This window comes from Tachyglossus aculeatus, chromosome 9 (genome assembly GCF_015852505.1).
Source record: "Tachyglossus aculeatus isolate mTacAcu1 chromosome 9, mTacAcu1.pri, whole genome shotgun sequence".
Taxonomy (NCBI): domain Eukaryota; kingdom Metazoa; phylum Chordata; class Mammalia; order Monotremata; family Tachyglossidae; genus Tachyglossus; species Tachyglossus aculeatus.
Window position 1 is genome coordinate 1,889,448 of NC_052074.1, and position 16,295 is coordinate 1,905,742.

At 50.7% G+C, this 16,295-nt stretch overlaps 1 protein-coding gene across 2 annotated transcripts in view; it reads left to right on the top strand.

Moving 5' to 3' along the window:
- EPAS1 (endothelial PAS domain protein 1) overlaps positions 1–16,295 on the top strand; it is a 143,599-nt gene that overhangs the window by 118,020 nt on the left and 9,284 nt on the right. For both annotated transcript variants that reach the window (XM_038751467.1, XM_038751468.1), the window contains exons 8-12: positions 1,886–2,033; positions 6,761–6,969; positions 8,595–8,788; positions 11,207–11,317; positions 13,917–14,392. In XM_038751467.1, coding sequence (XP_038607395.1) covers positions 1,886–2,033; positions 6,761–6,969; positions 8,595–8,788; positions 11,207–11,317; positions 13,917–14,392 — 1,138 coding nt within the window. The remainder of the gene's footprint in view (positions 1–1,885; positions 2,034–6,760; positions 6,970–8,594; positions 8,789–11,206; positions 11,318–13,916; positions 14,393–16,295) is intronic.

Below are 16,295 nucleotides of genomic sequence, written 5' to 3' on the forward strand. Positions count from 1 at the left end.
CGCACACACAAAAGCACACACCCTCCCCCTCCAGACTGTAAGCTCTCTGTGGGCAGGAAATGTGTCCATTATATCATTATATTGTACTCTCCCAAACACTTAGTACTCTGTTCCACACACAGTAAGTGCTCAGTAAATAATAATAATAATAATAGTAATGGCATTTATTAAGTGCTTACTATGTGCAAAGCACTGTTCTAAGCGTTGGGGAGGTTACAAGATTATCAGGTTGTCCCTCGTGAGGCTCATAGTCTCAATCCCCATTTTACAGATGAGGTAACTGAGGCCCAGAGAAGTGAAGTGACTTGCCCAAAGTCACACAGCTGACAAGGGGTGGAGCCGGGATTTGAACCCATGACCTCTGACTCCAAAGCCCGGGCTCTTTCCTAAATGACCAACTGACACCCACACAGAAGTACACACGAGTGCGCACTCACCCTCACGGACATGCACATAAGGACACGGGGCCTCAGTTCCCTCATCTGTCAAATGGGGATGAAGACTGTGAGCCCCCCGTGGGACAACCTGATGGCCGTGTGACCTCCCCAGCGCTTAGAACAGTGCTTGGCACGTCGTACGCGCTAAATTCATTCAATCGCATTTATTCCTTCCTTCATTCATTCAATCGCACTTACTGAGCTTTGCACGTCGTAAGCGCTAAATTCATTCAATCATATTCATTCATTCATTCATTCAATCGTATTTATTAATAATAATAATAATGATGTTGGTATTTGTTAAGCGCTTACTCTGTGCCAAGCACTGTTCTAAGCGCTGGGGAGGATACAAGGTGATCAGGTTGTCCCCGGGGGGGCTCACACAATTTTAATCCCCGTTTTACAGATGAGGTAACTGAGGCCCAGAGAAGTGAAGTGACTTGCCCCAAGTCCCACAGCCGACAATTGTCGGAGCCGGGATTTGAACCCATGACCTCCGGCTCCAAAGCCCGGGCTCTTTCCACTGAGCCACGCTGCTGAGCGCTTACTATGTGCAGAGCACTGCACTAAGCGCTTGGGAAGTACAAGTCGAGTACAGGCTGTCAACCTAGTGTGTGCTTTCAATCAATCGATCAATCGTATTTATTGAGCGCTTACTATGCGCAGAGCACTGGGCTAAGCGCTTGGGAAGTCCAAATTGGCAACATATAGAGACAGTCCCTACCCAACAGTGGGCTCACAGTCTAAAATAATAATAATAATAATAATGTTGGTATTTGTTAAGCGCTTACTATGTGCCAAGCACCGTTCTAAGCACTGGGGTAGATACAAGGTAATCAGGTTGCCCCACGTGGGGCTCACAGTCTTCATCCCCATTTTACAGATGAGGGAGCTGAGGCCCAGAGAAGTGAAGTGACTTGGAGAAGCGGCGTGGCTCACTAGAAAGAGCGCGGGCTTTGGAGTCAGAGGTCATGGGTTCAAATCCCGGCTCCGCCAATTGTCAGCTGTGTGACTTTGGGCAAGTCACTTCACTTCTCTGGGCCTCAGTTCCCTCATCTGGAAAATGGGGATTAAGACTGTGAGCCCCCCGTGGGACCACCTGATCACCTTGTAAACTCCCCAGCGCTTAGAACAGTGCTTTGCACATAGTAAGCGCTTAATAAATGCCATCATTATTATTATTATTGCCCAAAGTCACCCAGTTGACAAGTGGCGGAGCTGGGATTTGAACCCACGACCTCTCGACTCCAAAGCCCGGGCTCTTTCCACTGAGCCACGCTGCTTCTCTAAAAGGCTTTCAACCTAGGTGAATCCCATTATTATGGCACGCACATGCTAGAACACGCGTGTGTGCACACAAACACGGCCGCGCAAAGATGGAGAACCCAGGACGGCCACGGCGCCGCTCAGCAAGTCCCCGACCGCGTTCTCTGACCGCTTTTTTCCAGTTTGCGCCAAGGGCCAGGTCGTGAGCGGCCAGTACCGCATGTTAGCCAAGCTCGGCGGCTACGTGTGGCTGGAGACCCAGGGCACCGTCATCTACAACACGCGCAACCTGCAGCCGCAGTGCATCTTCTGCGTCAACTACGTCCTCAGGTGAGGCCCCCCACCTCTCCTGCCCCTGGGGACCAAGACCCCCCAAAACCCAGAGCGGCCAGTCCACCGGAACCCCCGTAGTTGAGAATCCGCACAACCTCGAACTCAGAACCCCCGCACAACCTCGAACTCAGAAGCCCAGGACCTGCCCGACCACGGCGTGGCGTATTGGCTGGAACCTGGGCCCGGAACTTAGATAAAATAATACTAATAAAAACAACGTTGGTATTTGCTAAGCGCTTACTACGTGCAAAGCACTGTTGTAAGCGCTGGGGAGGATACAAGGCCATCAGGTTGTCCCACGGGGGGGCTCACAATCTTCATCCCCATCATCATCAATCGTATTTATTGAGCGCTTACTACATGCGGAGCACTGTGCTAAGTGCTTGGGAAGTACAAATTGGCAACATTTGACAGAGGAGGGAACTGAGGCCCAGAGAATAATAATAATAATAATGTTGGTATTTGTTAAGCACTTACTATGTGCAAAGCGCTGTTCTGAGCGCTGGGGAGGATACAAGGCGATCAGGTTGTCCCATGTGGGGCTCACAGTCTTAATCCCCGTTTGACAGATGAGGGAACTGAGGCCCAGAGAAGAAGAATAATAATAACGATGGCATTTATTAAGCGCTTACTATGTGCAAAGCACTGTTCTAAGCGCTGGGGAGGATACAAGGCGATCAGGTTGTCCCATGTGGGGCTCACAGTCTTAATCCCCGTTTGACAGATGAGGGAACTGAGGCCCAGAGAATAATAATAATAATAATGTTGGTATTTGTTAAGCGCTTACTATGTGCAAAGCACTGTTCTAAGCGCTGGGGAGGATACAAGGCGATCAGGTTGACCCATGTGGGGCTCACAGTCTTAATCCCCGTTTGACAGATGAGGGAACTGAGGCCCAGAGAAAAATAATAATAATAATGTTGGTATTTGTTAAGCGCTTACTATGTACAAAGCGCTGTTCTAAACAAGGTAATCAGGTTGTCCCACGAGGGGCTCACAGTCTTCATCCCCATTTTCCAGATGAGGGAACTGAGGCCCGGAGAAGTGAAGTGACTTGCCCAAAGTCACCCAGCTGACAAGTGGCGGAGCAGGGATTTGAACCCACAGCCCCTGACACCAAAGCCCGGGTTCTTTCCACTGAGCCACGCTGCAGAGAAGTGAAGTGACTTGCCCAAAGTCCCGCAGCTGACAATTGGCAGAGCCAGGATTTGAACCCACGACCTCTGACTCCTGAGCCCGGGCTCTTCCCACTGAGCCACGCTGCCTCTAATCCTGGTTCTGCCACTTGTCTGCTGTGTGACCTTGGGCAAGTTACTTCACTTCTCTGGGCCTCAGTTCCCTCATCCGCAAGAAGGGGGTTAAGTCTAGAGCTCCACGCGGGACTTGGCCTGTATCCAACCTGATTAGTTTGGAACTTCCCCAGCGCTTAATACGGCACTGGCACACCAGGAGTGCTTAAATACCATTAAAACAAACCTAGAACCCAGATCCCATGGAGCCTCGAACCCAGAGCCCGAGAACCTAGGGCCCAAAGAGTGTAGCACCTTATAACGCAGAGCTCATGGGACCTAGGACGCAGAGCGAAGAAATCTAAAAACCCAGAGCGTGTGGAGCCTAAATTAGAACCCAAAGCCCCAAACCTTACAACTCAGAGTCCCCGGAGCTTTTTCATTAATTTAATCATATTTATTGAGCGCTTACTGTGTGCAGAGCACTGGACTAAGCGCTTGGGAAGTACAAGAAAAGGGAGACAGACAACAAAACAAAACACATGGATGGGTGTCAAGTCGTCAGAACAGATAGAATTAAAGCTAGATTCATTCATTCATTCAATCGTATTTATTGAGCGCTTACTGTGTGCAGAGCACTGTACTAAGCGCTTGGGATGTCCAAGTTGGCAACATTTAGAGACGGTCCCTACCCAGCAGCGGGCTCAGAGTCTAGAAAAGGGAGACAGACAGCAAAACAAAACATGTGGACGGGTGTCAAGTCGTCAGAACAGATAGAATTAAAGCTAGATTCATTCATTCATTCATTCAATCGTATTTATTGAGCACTTACTGCGTGCAGAGCACTGGACTAAGCGCTTGGGACGTCCAAGTTGGCAACATATAGAGACGGTCCCTACCCAACAACGGGCTCAGAGTCTAGAAAAGGGAGACAGACAACAAAACGAAACACGTGGACGGGTGTCAAGTTGTCAGAACAGGTAGAATTAAAGCTAGATTCATTCATTCATTCATTCAGTTGTATTTACTGAGCGCTTACTGTGTGCAGAGCACTGTATTAAGCGCTTGGGAAGTACAAGTTGGCAACATATAGAGACGGTCCCTACCCTACAACGGGCTCAGAGTCTAGAAAAGGGAGACAGACAACAAAACAAAACATGTGGACGGGTGTCAAGTCGTCAGAACAGATAGAATTAAAGCTAGATTCATTCATTCACTCATTCAGTTGCATTTATTGAGCGCTTACTGTGTGCAGAGCACTGTACTAAGTGCTTGGGAAGTCCAAGTTGGCAACATCTAGAGACGGTCCCTACCAACAACAGGTTCAGAGTCTAGAAGAGGGAGACAGACAACGAAACAAAACACGTGGACGGGTGTCAAGTCGTCAGAACAGATAGAATTAAAACTAGATTCATTCATTCATTCAGTTGTATTTATTGAGCGCTTACTGTATGCAGAGCACTGTACTAAGCGCTTAGGAAGTCCAAGTTGGCAACATATAGAGACGGTCCCTACCCAACAACGGGCTCAGAGTCTAGAAAAGGGAGACAGACAACAAGACAAAACATGTGGACAGGTGTCAAGTCGAAAGAACAGATAGAATTAAAACTAGATTCATTCATTCATTCAGTTGTATTTATTGAGTGCTTACTGTGTGCAGAGCACTGTACTAAGCGCTTGGGAAGTACAAGTTGGCAACATTTAGAGACGGTCCCTACCCAACAACGGGCTCAGAGTCTTGAAAAGGGAGACAGACAGCAAAACAAAACATGTGGACGGGTGTCAAGTCGTCAGAACAGATAGAATTAAAGCTAGATTCATTCATTCATTCAGTTGTATTTATTGAGCGCTTACTGTGTGCAGAGCACTGTACTAAGCGCTTGGGCAGTACAAGTTGGCAACAGATAGAGACGGTCCCTACCCAGCGATGGGCTCACAGTCTAGAAGGGGGAGACGGACAACAAAACAAAACATGTGGACAGGTGTCAAGCCGTCAGAACAAATAGAATTAAAGCTAGATGCACATTGTTAGCAAAATAAATAGAATAGTACATATGGACAAGTAAAATGAATAGAGGAATAAATCTGTACAAACATACAGCACCTGTATATATGTATATATGTTTGTACATATTTATTACTCTATTTATTTATTTATTTTACTTGTACATATCTATTCTATTTATTTTATTTTGTTAGTATGTTTGGTTTTGTTCTCCGTCTCCCCCTTTTAGACTGTGAGCCCACTGTTGGGTAGGGACTGTCTCTACAGGTTGCCAACTTGTACTTCCCAAACGCTTAGTCCAGTGCTCTGCACACAGTAAGCACTCAATAAATACGATTGAATGAATGAATGAATGACTCTAGCTTTAATCCTATCTGTTCTGACGACTTGACACCCGTCCACGTGTTTTGTTTTGTCGTCTGTCTCCCTTTCCTAGACTCTGAGCCCGTCATTGGGTAGGGACCGCCTCTATATGTTGCCAACTTGGACTTCCCAAGCGCTTAGCCCAGTGCTCTGCACACAGTAAGCGCTCAATAAATACGACTGAATGAATGACTCTCGCTTTAATTCTATCTGTTCTGACGACTTGACACCCGTCCGCGTGTTTTGTTTTGTCGTCTGTCTCCCTTTCCTAGACTCTGAGCCCGTCATTGGGTAGGGACCGTCTCTATATGTTGCCAACTTGGACTTCCCAAGCGCTTAGTCCAGTGCTCTGCACACAGTAAGCGCTCAATCAATACGACTGAATTAATGAATCTAGCTTTAATTCTATCTGTTCTGACGACTTGACACCCGTCCGCGTGTTTTGTTTTGTCGTCTGTCTCCCTTTCCTAGACTCTGAGCCCGTCATTGGGTAGGGACCGCCTCTAAATGTTGCCAACTTGGACTTCCCAAGCGCTTAGTCCAGTGCTGTGCACACAGTAAGCGCTCAATCAATACGACTGAATGAATGAATCTAGCTTTAATTCTATCTGTTCTGACGACTTGACACCCGTCCGCGTGTTTTGTTTTGTTGTCTGTCTCCCCCTTCTAGACTGGGAGCCCGTTGCTGGGTAGGGACCGTCTCTGTATGTTGCCAACTTGGACTTCCCAAGCGCTTAGTCCAGTGCTCTGCATACAGTAAGCGCTCAATAAATACGATTAAATGAATGAAAAGGCTCCGGGGACTCTGAGTTGTAAGGTTTGGGGCTTTGGGTTCTAATTTAGACTTCCCAAGCGCTTAGTCCAGTGCTCTGCACACAGGAAGCGCTCAATAAATACGATTGATTGATTGATTGATAGCTACAGGTGCTGTGGGGAGGGGAAGGGGCCTAGAACCCGGAGTCCCTGGAGAACCCGAAACCTGAGAGCCCAGAGTTTCTGGAGTCTGGTACCCAGACGGAGTCCCGGGAACCTAGAACCCAGACCCCAAGCCTCCCAACCCAGCGCCCCCGGGGGCCCAGGACCCCCCGGAAGGGCCGCGGTTCTCAGGGTCGCCTCGTCCCGCCCAGTGAGATCCAGAAGAACGACGTGGTGTTCTCCATGGACCAGACCGAGTCGCTGTTCAAGCCCCACCTGCTAGCCACGAGCTCCCTCTTCGACGGCGAGGCCGGCGCCACCGACCCCAGCAACTTCCTCTTCTCCAAGCTGAAGGAGGAGCCGGAGGAGTTGGCGCAACTGGCCCCCACCCCGGGAGACGCCATCATCTCCCTGGACTTCGGTCAGTGCCCATGCCCATGCCCCCCACCCGTCCGGCCTCGCCCGGGGACCGGGGGATGCCACTGGTCCTCCAGTCTGCCGTCGTCCCTGGGCCGAGCGCTCTCCCGGAGATGCTTCTCCTTCCCGAGCCCCATCCCCAGATTGTCTTCTCTGAGGAAACCGAGGCCCAGGGATGGCCCCAAAATCCCCGACCCCTGGTCGCCCGGCGGGCCGAGGGCGGAGCGGGGATCCCTAGACCGTAAACCCGTTGTGGGCCGGCTTCGTACGGTGCCCGGAACCCGGAGTCCGACCCGCGGCCGTCGGGCCGGAGTGGCCTGCCGAAGGGCGCGTGAGAAGTAGCGTGGCTCAGTGGAAAGAGCCCGGGCTTTGGAGTCAGAGGTCAGGGGTTCGAATCCCCGCTCCACCAGTTGTCAGCTGGGTGACTTCGGGCAAGTCACTTCACTTCTCTGGGCCTCAGTGACCTCATCTGGAAAACGGGGATGAGGACTGGGAGCCCCCCGTGGGACAACTTGATCGCCTTGTAACCTCCCCAGCGCTTAGAACAGTGCTTGGCACGTAGTAAGCGCTTAATAAATCCCACCATTATTATCCGCAAGCCCGCGTTAACCGTTGGAGAGGCCTAGGTTTTCCGCAGAAACTGGGAGCCTTCCGTCTGTGGAGGCGGGGGAGCATCGGCGAGGTGACCGCCCGCCCCCCCACACCTGTTTGGTATATGTTTGTACATATGTATTACTCTATTGTACTTATTTATTACTCTATTTATTTTACTTGCACATATTTATACAAGCGCCTTTTATTTTTTATACATATTTATATTATACATATTTATATACATATACATATTTATATACATATACATATTTATACATATTTATACTTGTACATATTTATGCAAGCGCTTAGTACAGTGCTCTGCACACAGTAAGCGCTCAGTAAATATGATTGATGATATTTATTACTCTATTGTACATATTTATTACTCTATTTTACTTGTACGTATCTATTCTATTTATTTTATTTTGTTAATATGTTCGGTTTTGTTCTCTGTCTCCCCCTTCTAGACTGTGAGCCCGCTGTTGGGTAGGGGCTGTCTCTAGATGTTGCCAACTTGGACTTCCCAATCAATCAATCAATCAATCAATCAATCGTATTTATTGAGTGCTTATTGTGCAGAGCACTGTACTAAGTGCTTGGGAAGTCCAAGTTGGCAACAGATAGAGACGGCCCCTACCCAACAGTGGGCTCACAGTCTAAAAGGGGGAGACAGAGAACAAAACCAAACATACTAACAAAATAAAATAAATAGAATAGATATGTACAGGTAAAATAAATAAATAAATAGAGTAATAAATATGTACAAACATATATACATATATACAGGTGCTGTGGGGAAGGGAAGGAGGTAAGATGGGGGGATGGAGAGGGGGACGAGGGGGAGAAGAGGGGGCATATTTATTGAGCGCTTACTGTGTGCAGAGCACTGGACTAAGCAAGGTGACAACATCTAGAGACGGTCCCTACCCAACAGCGGGCTCACAGTCTAGAAGCGCTTCCCAAGCGCTCTGCACACAGTAAGCGCTCAATAAATACGATTGATTGATTGATTGATCGTTCCCACCCTGACAGGGAACCCGAAGTTTGAGGACTCGCCCCACTACGGCCAAGCCATCCTGCCCCGCGCGGGCAAGCAGTGGTCCCTGGACGCGGGGCAGAGCCAGCGGAGCCAGGGCGAGCCGGGCAGCCTGCCCGCCTTCACGGTGCCCCAAGTAGCCCCCGGGAACACCACCCCCAGTGCCAACAGCTCCAGCAGCTGCTCCACGGTAAGGAGGAACAGGAATCGCGGCCTTTCCCGGGAACAAAAACTCCAGGGGTTGGGGGATCCAGCTCTCAGAGCGACAGGGAATGACGGGATGTCAACCCGACATTGACATCCCGACTGCTCTGCGCGCAGTAGACTGGAAGCTCTCAGCGGGCCCGGCCGGGTCTGCCAAATGGCGGACGCTCCCAGGCGCTCAGCACAGTAATGATGATAATAATGGTGGTATTTGTTCAGCGCATACTATGTGTCAAACGCTAAGCCTTGGCAAGCTAATCAGGCTGGACACAGTCTCTGTCCCGCATGGAGCTTAACACCCATTTTGGAGGGTCATCATCATCATCATCATCATCAATCGTATTTATTGAGCGCTTACTATGTGCAGAGCACTGTACTAGGCGCTTGGGAAGTACAAATTGGCAACATATAGAGACGGTCCCTACCCAACAGTGGGCTCCCCTTCTAGGCTCCCCTTCTAGACTGTGAGCCCACTGTTGGGTAGGGACCGTCTCTATGTGTTGCCAACTTCTACTTCCCAAGCGCTTAGTACAGTGCTCTGCACACAGTAAGCGCTCAATAAATACGATTGATTGATTAAATACGATTGATTGATTGGAGGAGAGAGAACTGAGACCCGGCGAAGGGAAGTGACTTGCTCGAAGTCACACATTTCTAGACTGTGAGCCCGCTGTTGGGTAGGGACCGTCTCTATCTGTTGCCAACTTGGACTTCCCAAGCGCTTAGTCCAGTGCTCCACACACATTAAGCGCTCAATAAATACGATTGAATGAATGAATGGACTCCCATTTTGGAGGAGAGAGAACTGAGACCCGGCGAAGGGAAGTGACTTGCTCGAGGTCACACGTATTTCTAGACTGTGAGCCCGCTGTTGGGTAGGGACCGTCTCTGTCTGTTGCCAACTTGGACTTCCCAAGCGCTTAGTCCAGTGCTCTGCACACAGTAAGCGCTCAATAAATATGATTGAATGAATGAATGAATCGGACAATAATAATAATAATGTTGGTATTTGTTAAGCGCTTACTATGTGCCAAGCACTGTTCCAAGTACTGGGGTAATAATAATAATGATGATAGTATTTGTTAAGTGCTTACTATGTGCCAAGCACTGTTCTAAGCGCTGGGGTAGATACAAGCTAATCAGGTTGTCCCACGTGGGGCTCACAGTCGTCATCCCCATTTTACAGATGAAGGAACTGAGGCGCAGAGAAGTGAAGTGACTTGCCCAAGGTCCCGCAGCAGACGAGTGGCCGAGCCGGGATTAGAACCCAGGGCCTTCTGACTTCCAGTCCTAGGCTGTATCCATTAGGCCATGCTGCTTCCCTTTCCAGCGTGGCTCAGTGGAAAGAGCGCGGGCTTGGGAGTCAGAGATCATGGGTTCGAATCCCGACTCTGCCACGTGTCAGCCGTGTGACTTTGGCCATGTCACTTCACTTCTCTGGGCCTCAGTTCCCTCATCTGGAAAATGGGGTTTAAGACTGTGAGCCCCATGTGGGGCAACCTGATCGCCCTGTATCTCCCCCAGTGCTTAGAACAGTGCTTGGCACATAGTAAGCGCTTAACAAATACCAAAATTATTCAGCGCTTAGTACAGTGCTTTGCACATAGTAAGCACTTAATAAATGCCATCATATTATTATTATTCGTTCCCTCCGCATACAATATACTAGTAGCTCATCGGGAGCAGGGGCCATGTCTTCCAAGTAGCGGACGCTCCCAAGCGCCCAGTACAGTGCTCTGCACATGGTAGAGTGGAAGCTCCTCGATGGCGGGGACCCAATCTGCTCACTCGATTGTGTCCTCCCGAGCGTTCAGTACAGTGCTGTGCGGCAAGTCACTTAGCTTCTCTGTGCCTCAGTTCCCTCATCTGTAAAATGGGGATGAAGACTGTGGGCCCCCTGTGGGACAACCTGATCACCTGGTCACCTCCCCAGCGCTTAGAACAGTGCTTTGCGCCTAGTAAGCGCTTAATAAATGCCATCATTATTATAAATTCCCTCGATTGACGGATTTAGAAGGGCCCGCTCCGAGACTGTAAGCTCGTTGTGGGCAGGGAATGTCTCCGTTCCTTGTTGTATTGTACTTTCCCAAGCGCTCAGGCCGGTGCTAAATATGTTTGTACAGATTTATTACTCTATTTATTTATTATTTATTTTACTTGTCCATATCTATTCTATTTATTTTATTTTGTTAGCATGTTTGGTTTTGTTCTCCGTCTCCCCGTTTTAGACTGTGAGCCCACTGTGGGGTAGGGACCGTCTCTATTTGTTGCCAACTTGGACTTCCCAAGCGCTTAGTCCGGTGCTCTGCGCACAGGAAGCGCTCAATAAATACGATGGATTGATCGATTGATCGCTCTGCACCCCGGAAGCGCTCAATAAATACGATCGACGCTCTGTCCGCAGCCCAGCAGCCCGGGAGACTACTACAGCGCGCTGGGCGAAGAGCTGAAGATCGAGGTGATCGAGAAGCTGTTCGCTATGGACACCGAGTCCAAGAGTCAGTGCAACACGCAGGTGAGGGCCGAAGCCCGGGGGCTACTACTAGTCCTCCGTCCCCCATCCCTCCGGGGGAGCTCACCCCACTTCCCCTCTCCGACGGGACCCCCCACGAGGGCAGGCTCCGCGTCTGTCCCTTCTTCTAGACTGCGAGCCCGCTGTTGGGTAGGGACTGTCTCTCTATGTTGCCAACTTGTACTTCCCAAGCGCTTAGTTCAGTGCTCTGCCCACAGTAGGCGCTCAATAAATACGATTGATCGATCGATTGATTCTACGGACGCCCGACCCTCGTCCGATTCCCCGTCCCGGGGCCACGAGGACCAGACGGCCCCGGCTAGAGGAGCGGCGTGGCTCAGTGGAGAGAGCCCGGGCTTTGGAGTCAGAGGTCGTGGGTTCAAATCCCGGCTCCGCCGACTGTCGGCTGGGTGACTTCGCTTCTCTGGGCCTCGGTGACCTCATCTGGAAAATGGGCATGAATAATAATAAGAAGAAGAAATAATGATGGCATTTGTTAATCAATCAATCAATCAATCGTATTTATTGAGCGCTTACTATGTGCAGAGCACTGTACTAAGCGCTTGGGAAGTACAAATTGGCAACACATAGAGACAGTCCCTACCCAACAGTGGGCTCACAGTCTAAAGTTAAGCGCTTACTATGTGCAAAGCGCTGTTTTATGCGCTGGGGGGGGATACAAGGTGATCAGGTTGTCCCACGTGGGGCTCACAGTCATCATCCCCATTTTACAGATGAGGGAACTGAGGCTCCGAGAAGTTAAGTGACTTGCCCGAGGTCACACAGCAGACGTGTGGCAGAGCCGGGACTCGAACCCGTGACCTCTGACTCCAAAGCCCGTGCTCTTCCTACTGAGCCACGCTGCTTCTCTAAAGATGAAGACTGTGAGCCCCCCGTGGGACAACCTGATCACCTTGCAACCTCCCCAGCGCTTAGAACAGTGCTTTGCACATCGTAAGCGCTTAATAAATGCCATCATTATTATTATTATTATTACCGTGGCCCATTCCCAGCAACCAATGGGGCGTCCGTTCAGCACGTTCTGTGTGCAGCAAGACACATAGTATGCGCTTAACAAATACCATCATTATTATCTGTATGTATGTTTGTATGGATTTATTACCCTATTTTATTTGTACGTATTTATTCTATTTATTTTATTTTGTTAATATGTTTTGTTTCGTTGTCCGTCTCCTCCTTCTAGACTGTGAGCCCGCTGTTGGGTAGGGACCGTCTCTATATGTTGCCAACTTGGACTTCCCAAGCGCTTAGTCCAGTGCTCTGCACACAGTAAGCGCTCAATAAATACGATTGACTGAGTGAATGAATCATCGTCACTGTATTGAGCGCCTGGGAGTGTCCACTGATTGGCAGACCCGGCCCGGCCCTCCACGAGCTTCCAGTCCACTGTGTGCAGAGCACCGAGCCGGCCCTCGGGACCACCCAACATCCTGCCAGTCCCTGCAGCTCTGAGGGCCGGATCCCCCCACCCCGGACGGCCCCCGAGTTCGATGATGATGACGATGGTATTTGTTAAGCGCTTACTACGTGCAGAGCACTGTTCTAAGCGCTGGGGAGGTTACAAGGTGATCAGGTTGTCCCACGGAGGGCTCGCGGTTTTCATCCCCATTTTCCAGATGAGGGAACCGAGGCCCAGAGAAGCGAAGTGACTTGCCCAAAGTCACACAGCTGACAGCTGGCAGAGCCAGGATTTGAACCCACGACCTCGGACTCCAAAGCCCGGGCTCTTTCCGAGTTTCTGCTTCCGGGAAAGGCCGCGGCTCCTGTCCCTCCTTACCGTGGAGCAGCTACGAGACAACCAGGCGGGATGGCGATCCTGCCCGCGGCGGGTCTAATCAATCAATCAATCAATCAATCGTATTTATTGAGCGCTTATTGTGTGCAGAGCACTGTACTAAGCGCTTGGGAAGTCCAAGTTGGCAACATCTAGAGACAGTCTCTACCCAACAGTGGGCTCACAGTCTAAAAGGGGGAGACAGAACAAAACCAAACATACTAACAAAATAAAATAAATAGAATAGATATGTACAAGTAAAATAGAGTAATAAATGTGTACAAACATATATACATATATACAGGTGCTGTGGGGAAGGGAAGGAGGTAAGATGGGGGGGTGGAGAGGGGGACGAGGGGGAGAGGAAGGAAGGGGCTGAGTGTGGGAAGGCCTCCTGGAGGAGGTGAGCTCTCAGTAGGGCCTTGAAGGGAGGAAGAGAGCGAGCTTGGCGGATGGGCGGAGGGATTGGGGGCATTCCAGGCCTGGGGGGAGGACGTGGGCCGGGGGTCGATGGCGGGACAGGCGAGAACGAGGCCTAACGGTGAGGAGATCAGCGGCGGAGGAGCGGAGGGTGCGGGCTGGGCTGGAGAAGGACAGAAGGGAGGTGAGGTAGGAGGGGGCGAGGGGATGGATGGACAGCCTGGAAGCCCAGGGTGAGCAGTTTCTGCCTAAGGGGGAGGGACACCGGGTAGTGGATCCTGGAAGGGCTCAGGGGAGGTAAGTGACTTGGCCAAGGACACTCGGCAGGCAGGCGGCGGAGCTCACCCGGGCTTCCCCTTGGCCCGCCACCCCCGTCTCTCCCCGCAGACGGACTTCAACGAGCTGGACCTGGAGACGCTGGCTCCCTACATTCCCATGGATGGCGAGGACTTCCAGCTGAGCCCCATCTGCCCGGAGGACGCCCCGCTTCTGGAGTGTGCCCAGGCGGCCCAGGACGGCCTCAACACCGTGACCAGCCTCTTCCAGCCCCTGGCCCCCGCTGCCCCCGAGAAGTTCGGCCTGCAAGCGGCCGCCAAGAAGCCGGGCTCCGGGAGCCACCGGCCCTTGGCCTCCCTGTACTTCGAGTGCGGGTCCCGGGCGGCCCTGCCGCCCTACTACACGCACGCCAGCCCCCCGCTGTCTTCGATGGGGGGCCGCTCCAACACCCAGTGGCCGCCGGACCCCCCGTTAGGGTACCCGCCCGTGAAGTGGGCCGGGCCCGACCCCCGCGCCGACCCCCTGGGCCGGGGGCCGTCCTCCGGCCCACCGCGGCCTTCCCCCGGCCTGCCCCTCTACAAGGACAGGTGAGCGCGGGGCAGGCGGCCCGGTGGTGGGGCTGACGTCTGTTCATTCGAGAATCAATCAATCAATCAATCAATCGTATTTATCAAGCACTTACTGTGTGCAGAGCGCCGGACTAAGCACTTGGGAAGTCCAAGTTGGTAACATCTAGAGACGGTCCCTATCAATCAGTCAATCGATCGTATTTATCGAGCGCTTACTGTGTGCAGAGCGCTGGACTAAGCACTTGGGAAGTACAAGTTGGTAACATCTAGAGACGGTCCCTATCAATCAATCAATCAATCATATTTATCGAGCGCTTACTGTGTGCAGAGCGCTGGACTAAGCGCTTGGGAAGTCCAAGTTGGCAACATATAGAGACGGTCCCTATCAATCTATCAATCGTATTTATCGAGTGCTTACTGTGTGCAGAGCGCTGGACTAAGCACTTGGGAAGTCCAAGTTGGCAACATAGAGAGATGGTCCCTATCAATCAATCAATCAATCAATCATATTTATTGAGCGCTTACTGTGTGCAGAGCACTGGACTAAGTGCTTGGGAAGTCCAAGTTGGCAACATCATCATCATCATCAATCGTATTTATTGAGCGCTTACTGTGTGCAGAGCATTGGACTAAGCGCTTGGGAAGTCCAAGTTGGCAACATCATCATCATCATCATCAATCGTATTTATTGAGCGCTTACTGTGTGCAGAGCATTGGACTAAGCGCTTGGGAAGTACAAGTTGGCAACATCATCATCATCATCATCAATCGTATTTATTGAGCGCTTACTGTGTGCAGAGCACTGGACTAAGCGCTTGGGAAGTCCAAGTTGGCAACATCTAGAGAGAGTCCCTACCCAACAGTGGGCTCACAGTCTAAAAAGAAGCAGCGTGGCTCAGTGGAAAGAGGAAAAAGGACGGGCTCTGGAGTCAGAGGTCATGGGGTCAAATCCCGGCTCCGCCAGTCGGGCAAGTCACTTCTCTGGGCCTCAGTTCCCTCATCTGTAAAATGGGGATGAAGACTGGGAGCCCCCCGTGGGACAACCTGATCACCTTGGAACCTCCCCAGCGCTTAGAACAGCGCTTTCCACATAGTGAGCGCGTAATAAATGCCATCATTACTATTATTATTGATGTCTTCTAGACTGTGAGCCCGCTGTTGGGTAGGGACTGTCTCTATGTGTTGCTGACTTGTACTTCCCAAGCGCTTAGTCCAGTGCTCTGCACACAGTAAGCGCTCAATAAATACGATTGATTGATTGATTGATGTCTGTCTTCCCCCCGCCCGCCAGACTGTGAGCTCGTTGTGAGCAGGAACTGCCACTGTTTATCGTTGTACTTTCCCAAGCTCTTAGAGAAGCGGCCTGGCTCAGGGGAAAGAGCCCGGGCTTTGGAGTCAGAGGTCGTGGGTTCAAATCCCGGCTCCGCCAGTTGTCAGCTGGGTGACTTTGGGCAAGTCGCTTCACTTCTCTGGGCCTCAGTGACCTCATCTGGAAAATGGGATGAAGACTGTGAGCCCCTCGTGGGACAATCTGATCACCTTGTAATCCTCAGCGCTTAGAACAGTGCTTTGCACGTAGTAAGCGCTTAATAAATACCATTTTTATTATTATTATTATTCTCTGGGCCTCAGTTACCTCATCTGGAAAATGGGGATTAAGACTGTGAGCCCCATGTGGGACAGGGACTGTGTCCGACCTGACTGGGATATATCCACCCCAGCTCTTAGAACGGTTCCTGGCAAATAGTAAGCGCTCAACAAATGCTGTCATTATTGTTATTATTACTTATTAGAAGGGGGTAAGAATATGTTATTCCCCTGGCCCGCCCGCCACCGTCATCAGCCGGTGAACGTCCCGATAATAATAAAATAATAATAATAATAATAATAATAGCATTTATTAAGCGCTTACTATGTGCAA